The 12,829-nt window shown below is 60.8% G+C and overlaps 1 protein-coding gene across 3 annotated transcripts in view; it reads left to right on the top strand.

Moving 5' to 3' along the window:
• Positions 1 to 292: 292 nt before the first annotated feature.
• The window catches only part of FMNL3 (formin like 3), a 47,196-nt gene continuing 34,659 nt past the window's right edge, over positions 293 to 12,829 (top strand). The window contains exon 1 of one of the 3 annotated variants that reach the window (XM_075902025.1): positions 293 to 705. In XM_075902025.1, the coding sequence (XP_075758140.1) occupies positions 562 to 705 (144 nt within the window). In that variant the 5' untranslated portion in view covers positions 293 to 561. The remainder of the gene's footprint in view (positions 706 to 12,829) is intronic. The other 2 variants (XM_075902023.1, XM_075902024.1) reach the window with 2 other exon arrangements.

Consider the following 12,829-nt stretch of genomic DNA (forward strand, 5'->3'; position numbering starts at 1 on the left):
GCAGCCCGTCGAGGGCCCCGGCCAGGGCGCACAGCACGGCTGGGTAGGTGGCTGTAGGAGGCAACACATCTGGGTCGGGGCATTATGGAGGGCAGGGCTGGGCGGCGGAGACAGCTGGGGGAGAGGTGCTGTGGGTACAGCTGGGCGGAGGCGCGGTGTTAAGGGGTAGCATAGCTGGGGTGAAGCATTAGGGGACAGCACAGTGGGGCAGAGGTGAAGCAATAATGGGCAGCTGGGGTGGGGCATCAGGGGGCAGCGGAGCTGGGGCGGGGCTCTGGGGACACAGTGGGGCGGAGGCGGGGCATTAGGAGGCAGCACATAGGGGGTGATGGCTCTGGGGGCGCAGCTGGGCGGAGGTGGGGCATTGGAGTGGCGCAGCTGGGGCATTACGGGGCGGCACATCTGGGCGATGCGGGGCACATCTGCCCGGGGCGGCGCCGGGTGCTGAGTGGCTGCCGGGCGGCGGGGCGGCGCCGGGGGGCGGTGCCAGGAGGCAGCCGCGGCAGCCGGACGCGAAGGGCTGAGGTTCCCCCGCCGCCCCCCCGGGTGCCTGGGCCGGGGATGGGGAACGTGGAGAGCGCGGACGGGGAGCCGCTGCCCCGGAGTCCGGGCGGAGCCCCCCTGGGGGGGCCCGGGCTGCCGCCGTCGGGGAAGATGCCCATGCCGGAGCCCTGCGAGCTGGAGGAGAGGTTCGCCCTGGTGCTGGTAAGAGCGAGCTCCTGGACCCTGCGCCCCAGACCCCCTTCCTGTCCCCGGGGTCCCCTCCCCATCCCTCGCAGCCCCCGGCCCCCTCCCCATCCCCCAGACCCCTCCCCCGGACCTCCCAAGCTCCCAGACCACCTACTGCCCCCAAGCCCCTCCCCTCTTCTGGACCCCTCATTCTCCTCCCTATCCCCTGCCCCAGCTGGAGCCCACCGGCTCCCCACCCCCCTTCCGGTCCCCACCCCCCGAGCTAGGACCCCCCCCCGCCCTGGATCCTCTCCGTGTCTTCTGTTGCACTCCCGCTCGAGCCCCCGAGACCGCCCCAGAGCCCCCCCTCCCCCGCCTCATTTCTCCTTCACTGCACCCCCGGATCCCCACGTGTCCCAGCACCCGCCTCTGCCCCTGTTTTGTCTGTGGAGGGTTTGTGGGTGAGGCGGGGGGCTCCAGACCCCGGACTGGCAACGCAGGGGGAGGGGCAGCTCTCCTGCCTCCGCCCCTTAGACGAGGGGTCACCACATAACAACGTTGGGGGGCACAGGAACTCCCCCTCCCTTCTGGTTGTTTATTCGAGTGGGGGGCTGGAGAAACTGGTCTCAACTTGGCAGGGCAGGGGCGCTTCTGGCGTGGGGAGAGGAGAGGCTGGGGGCAGCCTGCCCAGACTGAGCACCATTTACAATTCAGAGGGAGGGCTTGGTGCATTGCTGGGGGCCTGGCAATGCTGCGGGGGGGGGGGCTGGGCTGTGTTATTGGGGGAGGGGTGTCCAGGATACCCCCCAAAATGTTACTGCCCCTTGTTGCTCTCCTAACTGGAGGAAGCTTTTGGGGTCCACTCCTGAGCAGCACCTGGTGCTGTCAGCACCTCCCAGGATGGGGCCGTGGGGTGCAGAGTGCAGTGGGGTCGCCCTGGGGCTGGGTCCAGTGCCCCCCTCTTCTCCCCCCCCCCCCGTTGGGACTGGCTTTGGCCAGGGTGTTTCTCTGCGCTGAAGACCTGGGCAGAGGCCTGCAGCTGTGGTGGGAGAATGGAACCCTCGCTCTCCCCTGGGTGCATTGCCAGCGCTCAGCCAGGCTCTGGGCATGGAAGGCGGGTGCAGGTTGGGGGGGGCTATCTCAGGCTATCACTAGGGTCCGCCTTGAGCCGCTGTCCACTGCGCAGTGTGTGGAGTGTGAGAAATCCGGGGCGAGGTGTGTCGCTGCCTGGGGGGCGGTGGCAGCCCCAAGCACCTGGCCCCCCAACTTCTCCCCTGAAACAAAGGGCCGGGCCCTGCTCTCGGCGAGGCTGATGTAAACACAGGATAACCCCACTCGCTGGCTTTGCAGTGTGGGGTTTTGCTGGGGCAGGCTCCGGGCCGAGCTGCGGGGCTGGGTGAACGGGGTTTCTGGTTTCTGTTCTGGGTAGCAAGGGGCTTTTCCGACGGGAAACACCCCCCCCCCCCCGCAGAGTTTGGTGTTCAGACTGTTCCCTGCTCGCTGGCTTCTGCCCCCAGTTTCCAGTTTGCTGCACAGAGTTTTGAGCTGGGGTTTTCTGACCCGGGAAACTCGCGTCAAAAACTCCGCTGGCGGGGCGCCCGCTCGGAGCCACAGGAAACTGAGGACAGGACGGCATGTGACCGAGTTCCCTGCTGCAAGGCAGTGCCGCCCCAGGGGCCTTGGATAGCCCTCGGCGTCCAGCTTCCCCTTGGCCCTGGGGGCCACCCGGGGGGCTCCTCTGGGGGCCATCGTGCCCACCTGGCTGTGGGCAGCTGGCAGTTCCCACAGAAGCTGCTCCAGTTTGCTGGGCTGTGTTGGGTGGGAGCTGCTTGCTCACATCTCAGTGCTGTCAGGACCGGGCAGTGCCCTGAAGCTGGTCTCAATTGGCCGGTGGAGAGGGCCCTAGGGGTATCGCAGGGGCCCAGGCCTTGGCTTTCCGATCTGTCCATCGCAAGCCATGGGCTGGGTGCAGCTTGGGCTCCCCCCCCTCCCCTTCGTGGTTCCCCTATGGGTCTTGCTGCCTCCGCACAGACCTCCCGCCCCCGGACAGGGGCTTCACACTCGCCCCATAGGGGGCAAGCGATGCCATGTCGGGGGCCTGGGGGCTACCCTGGAGCCATCTGGTTGCCGTGGTGTTTGGGGACAGGTTCTCGGTGGGTGGAAACCCTCCTAGTTCAGCGACTTCGGTCTGTCTGGGGTGCTTTTGTGGGGGGTCTGCTCCCACCCCTGGGGGCAGGGCAGGGGGGCTGCTCCTGTTTGCAGTGAGGAGGCTGGGGCCGGAGAGGTAGAGTGATGCCCAAGGTCACCTGGAGGGTCTTGGCAGAGCAGGGAATTGGACTGGCTCTGCAGCATCCCAGGCTAAAGGTTTGACCCCCAGGGATGTGGGCTCCTTTTTGCAGGGGGGAGGAGGTGCTCCCTTGTTCTATGGGGACATCCCCTCTGGCTCCTTTCCCACTGCAGGTCCCGGCACTTCCCTGTGCCAGCAGCGTGCCCCAAGGGGGGCCAGCCGGCCTGGAGGGGCTGGGCTTGTCACACGCCTCTGAGTCACAGCTGGCCCTGGCGCCCCCTGCTGGAAAGCATCCTTGGAAGGTAGATGAGGCAGCCAGTGGCAAGCCTTGCACAGGGCGGCACCCGGCGTGTGGGCTGAGGATGTAATAGTGGAGCCAATTAACGGATTAGCCGATAAGCAGAAGCGTATTGGTTAATGCTATAGACTACACGCTTCCTCCCCGCCGCCAGTAATTTTTTTAGCAGGCTGGCCAACAGCACTGCTCAGTCCTGGCTTGCAACAGGTCTGGGACCTACCCTGCTATGGCTCTGCATTTAAAGTGTATTAGGCACTGGGTGGGTGGGCAGACAGCCGGGTCCGGGAACTCAGAACCCCCTAGACATGGGCTACTGCCATCCCACGCTGCTGCCTCTGTATCCGAGGCAGCAGCGCGGGGCAGCAGGCAGCCTGTCCGCAAGGGGAGCTGGTTTTTAAACTGGCTCCCCTGAGGTTACTCGACTATTCAATTAACCGATATTTAACATTCCTGGTCCGGGCTGGGGAGCGGGCCAGGGGAGCGCTGGGGAGCTCTTGCGTGCGTCTGGGTCTCGTGGCCTGAGGGAGCGGGCCGCCGTCGCGCTGCCCTGGGCCCCCTCACAGCGACGCTGGCCAGAGCTGCACTGCTGGGGACTGGAGCGGGGGATTTTGTACTGAAATAGTTGCCCAGTGCAGTCTCAGGTGCAAAGCTGCCCTAAACCAGCGGAGCGAACTCCCCTTCCCTTTGTCTTTATGCTGCACAAGTGCCTCTGCTCCGGGACAGTTTCGTGCAGAGGCGAGCTGGGGGCTGGCTTGTCTCTCGGGAGCTGGGCCCTTCCTAGGCCGGGCTGTGTGCACCAACCTGCCCTAGCCTGTGGCTTCTGGTGGGAGCAAGGGGTTTTTTAAATTGAAGGGTGCTAATAAAAAGCTTGTCTTACAAACCATCCCCCCTCCCCAGCTGGGTAATCATTGCCACTCGGAGAACAGAAATCTCACTGGGTTTTGGTCACTGTTTTGCTGCAGCTAAATTCTTTTTAAAAACTTGTAACTCCGCTCGGCGACGAACTCCCCGTGTCTTTCCCACCCGTGTCGTGCTCGGTGCCTCTTTTTGGGTCTGGTGCGTGAACACAATGAGTAGAGCAGGGTGGGCGGGCTCCGCAGAGGGGCCCGGGAAGTGGGGTCGCCGTGCCCAGCTCAGACCCAGCCTCTTTCGCTGCCGCTCCCTGGTTCTCCGGCGTCTCCGTACAATGGGGAGAAGGGAATTTCCCAGCCTGGCCGGAGCGGTGTCCGTTTCCAGCTGCACACTGGCCGGCTGGTCAGACGCTCGGCGAGAGCCAGCCAAGGGCTGCAGCACTGCGCAAAGGCCGAGGGGCGGGCGTGTTTTCGTCTCGGCAACGGGCCGGATCCCACCTGTGGTGCCGTTTACACCAGCGGAGGGGCTGGCCTGTGTCTACTGCAAGGAACCCCAACTGCCCCAAGCCGGCGCCTGTCCCGGGAGAACATGGTTCCTTCAATAAACCCCCCAGGCTTGGACCACTTGTGCCTCACCCATGGGGGCCAGCTTGTTTCAGAGCTGGGGGGCTGGGAGCAGCCAGGACGTCTGGCTGGAGATTTCAGCTTTGACAGACTCGCCCCTTTCCCACACAGCACAATTGCTCCGAGCTGACGTTGCAGTGCGTCCGTCCCCAATCCCCGGGGCACGTCACGCTCCGGGCGTGGGGCGGGAGAGGGGAACGCGTCTCCCCGCCGCGGCTGGCTCTGCCCTGTGCTCGCCAGGTGGGGAGAGGCCTTCGAGAAAGGGCCCGTCTGGGAGAAACTTTATTCTGGCAGCGAGACTTTAATTCTTCCCATCTCTCAGCACCGGAAGCTGACGTTGAGAGGAAACGAGAGCCTGAGACTCCCTGCAAAGCCAGGAGCAGCAGGGATAGGCACAGAGCTCTGCTCCCCCCCCCCCCCCCCACGGGAACACCAGGCTTCCATGGACAGAGGAAACAAATGGTGCCCCCCCACTCCGCCCGGCCCTGTCGGGAGCTCTGCTGGCGCAGGGCTGGCGTTACAGGAACATTGCATCAGTGTCTGGTTACGGAGAAGCCTCGTCCAGGGAAAAGACTTTGTTTAGGAAACCTCTTTTGCAGAAGCCGGGGGGAACTCGCAGGGTCTGGGCTGCGCAGGGGGAGGTCCTTCCTGCACCTTTCTCGCCTCGCTGCTTGCGAGGCGAGAAAGGGGCTGGGAGCCTGGCCGTGTGGGTCCTCAAGGGGACTGGGCTTGGAGTGTGAAGAATGGGAGCGAGGGTTCCTTGTCCTTTCCGTGGCCTGGCCAAAGACCCCCTTCCTTCTGTGTGCCACGTGGGTAGAGCGGGAGGGCCTGCGAGTCAGACCTGGTCAGAGTAGAGGGAGGCAGGACTCCTGGGTTCCTCTCCGAGCTCTGCCACAGATTACCTGTGACTCTCGACCAGTCCCTGTCTCTCACTCCCTGCCTCAGTTTCCCTCCCAGTACGATAGGAGGAGGGTGCATTTTGGCCATGAACATTGAGCCCCCTGGGTGAACCGGGCCCCAGGGTGTACAAGATCCTTTGCGTCCAAGTGGCCAGTTGCCGAGTTCAGTGTGGGGTGGTGCACAGGGTTAGCAGGGCGGGTGGGGTGGTACACAGGGTTAGCAGGGCGGGTGTGGTGGAGAGGGGGCTAAACGCCCATATCCGGCTCACACTGAAGCCTGGCTCAACGGGAGACGGCTTCTGTGCCCCCAGCCTAGGCCCTGCAAAAACATGGCAACATTATTAGGTGCATTACGGCAGTCTGTCCCATTGTGCTGGGCATTGTCCATTGTTAGGTGTATTATGGTAGCAGCCAGGCCCAGCCTGCCCCGTTGTGCCAGGTGCTGGACCGACTCGGAAGAGGAAACGTGGGAGCGAGGCAGGAGGCAGCTGGTGGATCCGGGCAGATTGGAGCATGAGGAAGCTCCGAGACGCCCCTCGCGTAGTGGTGTTCCCCATGGCGGGGGGAGGGCCTGGGAAGGGAGTGGATTATGAGCAGAATGGGGCGGCAGAGTCGGGGGCTTTGCTGTGCTCACCAGAGGAACTTGTGCAAACCAGACTGTGCCTCAGTTTCCCCATAGGGAGGTTCCCCCCCCCCCCCGGCATAGCAGGGTGGGGATACTTAAGGGTGACCCATTTGGGAAGGCACCAACAGGGGGTTGGAAGGGCTCTGCCTTGGTTTCCTCAGTGATGCAGGCTGCTAGGCCGCTCCCCAGCCGGGGCATCCATGCAGCTCCCACCAGTGTTTCCATCCCTTCCCCCAGGGGCGCATTCTTCCACCACATTTCAGCCTTGCCCAAGACAGGTAAAACAGGCCCTGCCGCCTGGCCTCTCCCCGCCATCTGCCACCAGCCCAGCAGGGAGCCCTGGCCCGGTCTCTCCCCGCCAGGGAGCTCCCTGGTCACCAGCTGGGAGGCTAGTCATGGGGGGGGGCAGCTCTCCTAAAAGGGCCTGGGTCAGAGAGGGTAAAACCTACTAAGCTGGGGCTGCTCTGAGGGAAAACACATCGGCTGCGTGTCCCCGGGGGGGCGCTCGTGCAGTGGGGGGGGGGGGGGGGGAGCTGGAGTTGCAGCCACGTGTGGCCACCTGCTGCAGCCGGACGTTTGCTGCTGGAAATGCCGTGAACGGGATTCAGCGGGGGTCCTGGTGCGCGCTGCTCGGATCAGCCGCAGCGGCGGGTTGTTCCCTTCTGCGTCGCTGGCTGGCTGGGCTCTTTGCTCCGCTCAGTCTCTGCGGCTTGAGTGGGGTGGGGCCAGCTTCTGATCTCGGGGGGACTGGTGTAAACCCAGTGGGGCTCCGCTCCCTGCAGCGGCGGTGCTTGGGCATCACCTGGGTGCCAGCTGAGGTCCAAATTTGCCCCTAAGTGTGCCCCAGGGCACGGAGGGGCGGCAGGGTCGAGGTGGACAAAGGGAGTGCTGGCCCCAGTGCAGCAGCGCCACCTGCTGTTTGCCCCGTTCGGGCAATGCCCCGTAACAGCAGGTCAGCCTCTCCAGAGGCACCCTGTGCTCCGTGCCGCCTGCTGGGTTAACGCCTCTGGGAGCGATCGGCATGAGCCCCCCGGGGGAACGGGCCAGAGCACGGCCCTGCATTGAGCCCCAGGGCAGATCTGCTAGAGAAACAGCCCGTCTGGAGGTAAAAGTCGCCAGGGATGGCAGAGAATCCGCCCCGCCCTCGTTCCAGGGGTTAATTGCCCGCCCTGTTCAAAATGGCTACTTATCACCCTCCATCTCCAGCTTTCAGCCCTGGGACCTTGTTCCTTTGTGCACTGGACTGACCACACTGGTGTCACGTTTCTCTTCCCTTCCTCTCTCCTTTAGGCTGCGACTCCCCCCCCCCCCCTCCCCGCATCTGTCTCCCCATGGAGAGACAGCTCCTTGTGGTTCCCAGCTTGTTTCAAACCCTTTACAACATCTCCTGGTTAGGGATGTAAATGGCTAACTGGTAGGTCCCTGCCCTGCCCGGGCAGGAGGGCTGCTCCAGTCCTATGGGACCTGGCTCCCCGTGGACAGGGTCTGCTCTGGCTAGCTCGCCAGAGGATTTCCTGCCCGTGGTGGCCCCATCCCAGCCCCCCCCCCCGCCCCGCTGCAGGTTACACACTGGCTCCCCGGGAGTGGGGCTGGCAGTGCCTGTAACCGCTGGGTTTTTTAAGTGGTCACCCGGTTACCTCTTTAAATGAATTTTTACATCCCTGCTCCTGGCTTCTCTCTGGCTCCGATGTAGCCACGCCCTTCCTGACGTGTGGGCACAACAGTCCATGCGTGGTCGCACCAGGCCACGTCTGGAGACGGTGTCACCTCCCTGCCCCCTGCTCAAGATCCCCCTGCCGATACGGCCCTGGGGCACATTGGTTCTTTCCACCTCAGCGTGGCATGGATGCTGAGGAGGCATAGCTCAGTGGTTTGAGCATTTGCCTGCTAAAACCGGGGTTGTGAGTTCAATCCTTGAGGGGGCCATTTAGGGATCCAGAGCAACTCTATCAGGGAGGGTACTTGGTCCTGTGGTGAGGGCAGGGGACTGGACTCAATGATCTTTCAAGGTCCCTTCCAGCTCTATCAGATTAGATATATCTAAAAAATAAATAAAGCTCTGGTTCTGTTGATCCTCTCCCAGGACTTTCTTGGCCTTCTCAGAGTCCCTGCTTGCCAGGATAGAGTCCCTGTCTCATATGTCCAGCCTGTTCTCTGTGTTCCTGGATGGATTTGGCCATACAGGGACACTCATTTTTTTTCTTGTGCCCAGTTCACCAAACAAAGCCCATCTCTGACTCGGTGACCTGTCCTCTTCATTGCCCCTCCTTCTGCATGCCACCCGCCAGTCTCATCAGTGGGGATTGTAGGGTTTCTCTAAGCGCACTGATAAAAATATTAAATCACATTGGGCCAAAAGGTGATTCCTGTGAGACCCACTAGAAACTCACCCCCTGGGTGACCGTTCCCCTTTGACAGTCACATGGTGGGATAGAGCTGTTAGCCAGCTTTGAATCCAGACACCATGTGCCAGGTTGGGTGTGTGCGGCTCTTGCTTTTTAATAAAAATACTATGCAGCACCAAGTCACATGTCTTCCAGAAATCAAGGTCTAGTAAGGTGACCTGATTGCATTTCTCAAGCAAACTGGTAGCCTCAATTTGAAATTGGGTCCATTTTCCATGGTGACTAGGTGCATATCACGGGCCTTCTTTCATTCTTTATTAACTGAGTCCAGTGGCAGCCACTCCATTATTTTGCCTGGCATTGATCAGGCCGATGGGTCTCAGATTATCCAAGTCATCCCACTTACCCTGTGAAAATATAGCTTTCTTCCAATTTTCTGGGACTTCCCCAGTGTTCCAGGTGTCCCTGAAAAGGAACATCAATAGTCCAGAGAGCTCTTGGCCAGCTCTTTTAAGATTCTTGGATGCAAGTTTTTTAGCTCTACCGATTTGAAAATGTTTCACGTTAGTAGCTGCTGTTTAATATAATCCTGGGTTACTGTTGGAATGGAAAGAGTGTCGTCATCATGATGGTAGGATAGGATTAGATCATCTGGCTTTTTCCCCAAACCGAGAGGAGAGCTATTTATAGAGCGCTTCTGTCTTTTCTGCATTATTATTGACAGGCTTTCATTGCCATCCAGTAATGCATCAATATCATTGTTAGGGTTCCTTTGGTTCCTAATACACTATTAAAAATCCTTATTCTCCTTAACTCTGCTGTCCCCAGAGTTCTCCTTGTGTCCTTTATTAATTTTCTACAATTCCTAGTTTTGAATTTACGTTCCTTGCTATCAATGCCTCCTTTCCCTATTTGTTACCTCATGTGTTTTATTTTTGTGAAAGCTTCTTTCACTTCCCTTCTAAGCCAGGTTGTTGTTTTTTTTAATCAATGTAGATTTCTTTCTTGAGCTGTGGTATTGTGGCTTCCTAGTTACCACTCCTATATATGGTCCTTCCGGTGTTGCCCGTAAGCTGTGCATTGGGGCAGACACTCAGGAGAGATTCAGATGCTGCCCAGCTGACAAGCAGAGCTCCTACAGCTGGCAGCATGTGTTTCTACTGGTGGTGCACATCTGCACATGCCTTGGCACACTTAATAACATTTATTCCACACACGAATGGGGAAAAATGAAGGAAGATTGCCCTTCATCTGCCATCATCTGTCTTGTGAGTCACTTTGCTCTAACGTTGCCACTGGACTGGTGGCTAGAACACAGGGCTAGAAACCTTCATGTGCAACTGCGGGTGAGCTGCTTCCCCTTTGTGCCTCAGTTTCCCCACCGGTGTAATAGCACTTTGAGTGCGTTTGACACACAGGGATGGGCAGTGTAAGAGCAGCATTATTGCTCCTGTACTCCAGCTGTTGTCGATGGCAAAGCTTCCCGCTGAAACGTGCTAAAACATGTGTTCGTAGCTCCTGCCAGCAGCTGGCTAGCGAGCCGCCTTTGCCCTTGTGTGCCAGAGCCAGCGGGCTTTGGGGAGCGGTAGCTGAAATGACTCCGTCACCTCATGGTAAACTTGTCGATTTCCCCCCCCTTCCCTCCCCCTCCAAGTCGGCCTCTGCAAGGGACTTAGCGCCTGGCTTCCCCCCCCAGCGCCAGGCAGCCACCGCTGGAGGGGTCCCCCAGGGCACAGCCACGTGGCACAGCCTGCTAGGGACAGACCGTGTCTACAGGCCACTTGCGAGCTCCCATCCCAGACCTTTGTCTGCTCTGCTCCCGCTTCGCTGGAGCTTGGCAGGATCCCACCGTGCGCGGCCGGCGCCCGCCCTGCTCCCTGCCTCGCCCCTCCTCCTCCCTCGCGCACTGAAGCCAACAGGCCTCCTCTCCTCTCATTATTGTCCGGGAGCTGCCACCCACTGCCCTGGGCGGGGGGGGACTGTGTGTAATTAGCGAGGGAAGGTAGCAATTGAGACGCTGCTGCGGAATAATTATAGATCCGCGGGGATCCATCCCGGGCAGGCTGGAGTTGGAGTAGCTTCGCTTTCATGCAGCTGAGCAGAGTCCCAGGCTGCCTAGTTAACTTTGATCCTCGGCCGCTTTCCTGTTTGCAGCCCGGCCGGGTGGGGACCAAAGCTGGCCGGCTCTGCGTGTCCCTGGCACAAAATTCACCTCCTATTTTGAGCCCCGGGGGCGCTGCCCTGTCCCTCCTGGCTCGGCCAGCTCCAAGCACGCGAGAGCCCCGGGCCTTCTAGTGCCCCCGGCCAGCACGGCGCACCTCCCAGCGAGAGACCGTGCACTCCCGTCGTGCGCAGCTGTGCAAAGTGGGGAGGAGTGGCTGCGGGAGGGAAACGCGCCCCCCCCCCCCGGCAGCAGCACGCCCCGTAACATGGGTGCACCCGAGCAGCTGTGCTTGGAACGGTGCGCTGCTGCGGCTGCATCGCTGCTCGGGCCCTGATGCAGATGGGCCCTGACTCCGAACAGGGATATTCCACCCCCTCAAGACCACTGGAGACACAGAATCCTGCATTATCTGGGGGTCCCTCCGTGCTAGGCTCAGGGTGCCTGCGTAGGGGCATGGGTGGGGGCGCTTGTGTCCCTCTGCCTGGATTTGCATAGGGCAGGTGTAAGACACACAACCGTGTGGCTGACTGGTTCCCACAGCCCTTTAGGCTCCCCAACGGAGCTTTGAGGACGGACCCAGGTGTCGGGAGGTTCTGATCAGACTCAGTCTGTATCCCTGCCTGGAGAGGGGTGCCCAGCTGGCTCCCACGGGCACCCTGCAGCTTCTGGATGCGAGACCGGGGCAGAACGCAGCCCCCCGTCTCTGGCTGTGCTATCGAAGTGCCTCTGCCACTCGGTGGGAAAGACTGAACCATGCTGCATGGGGGTTGGGGTTTGCAGGAGAGGGGAGAGGAACAGCAACGTGCCCTGTGCTGCCCTAGGAGCACAAGGGCAGGAGAGCCCCAGTTTCACACGGCTCAGCATTCGGGGATTGGACTTTGCTTCCTGGCCCCCCCAGCTGCTCTGTCTCGCCAGGCCCCCCAGAAGGGGCCTCACTCCCATTAGATGCGGCACCACAGGGTGAACAGCTGGTGCTTCCCGGACACCAGCACCTACAGGTGAGGTGACTGGAGCCTAAAGCAAGAGTTAGGTTTTCCGAGGCACCAAGCCACCCGCATCTCCTGCTAGCGATATGTGGCTAGTGGCTGCTGCTGGCTCCCTGGCCCGACACTCGCTTGGGGCTGTGTCTAATGGCCAGGTTGTTACAGGTGTGTAGGCCCCTGGAGTGGCCCTAAGACTTGGCGGTGTGAGTCCCACAAGAAATCCAAAGGCTTCTCCCCGTTACCCCGTGTTTCTGCTCTGCTATGCGCCGATTAGGCCTCCGCTGGAGTATTGTCTGGCTGCCACATTTCAGGAAAGAAACTGGAAAAGGTCCAGAGAAGAGCAACAAAGGTGATTGAAGGTCGAGAAAAGATGAGCTGTGAGGGAAGACTGGAAGAACTGGGCTTGTTTAGTTTAGGGAAGAAACGTCTGAGACGGGACACGATCTCAACTGTCGAGTACAGGCAGTCCCCGGGTTACGTACAAGATAGGGACTGTAGGTTTGTTCTTAAGTTGAATCTGTATGTAAGTCGAAACTGGCGTCCAGATTCAGCCGCTGCTGAAACTGACTGCCAGTTCTGACTTACATACAGAATCAACTTAAGAACCCCAGGCGTCCCCAAGTCAGCTGCTGCTGAAACTGATCAGCGGCTGATTCCAGGAAGCCTGGGGCAGAGCAACTCTGCCTCGGGCTTCCTGTAGTCAGCGCTGGTCAGTTTCAGCAGAAGCTGACTTGGGGACACCTGGGGCAGAGCAGCTGGGGTGCTGCCGGGTTGGTCCAGTAGCGCCCAGAGCGGCGCTGCGGGACCAACCGGCAGCGCCCCAGCTGCTATGCCACAGGCATCTGGAGAAAAGCCTAGTCTGCTGGGGGGGGCCTACTAGCTGCGCCCCCCACACTCCAGCAGACCAGGAAGACACGGGTGGCGGACCGAGACGCACCACGGTCCCGCCACCTGGATCCTCCGCGGCTTTGCTCCCAGTCTCCCAGGTCTGCCAGGGAGACGGGGAGCAAAGCCTCTGAGGACGCCAGCAGCGGGACAGCCGCGGGGCATCTGGGCTGTCCCGCTGCCAGCTTTCCCGAGGCTT

The sequence above is a fragment of the Pelodiscus sinensis genome, chromosome 19 (genome assembly GCF_049634645.1).
Source record: "Pelodiscus sinensis isolate JC-2024 chromosome 19, ASM4963464v1, whole genome shotgun sequence".
In the NCBI taxonomy this organism is placed as follows: domain Eukaryota; kingdom Metazoa; phylum Chordata; order Testudines; family Trionychidae; genus Pelodiscus; species Pelodiscus sinensis.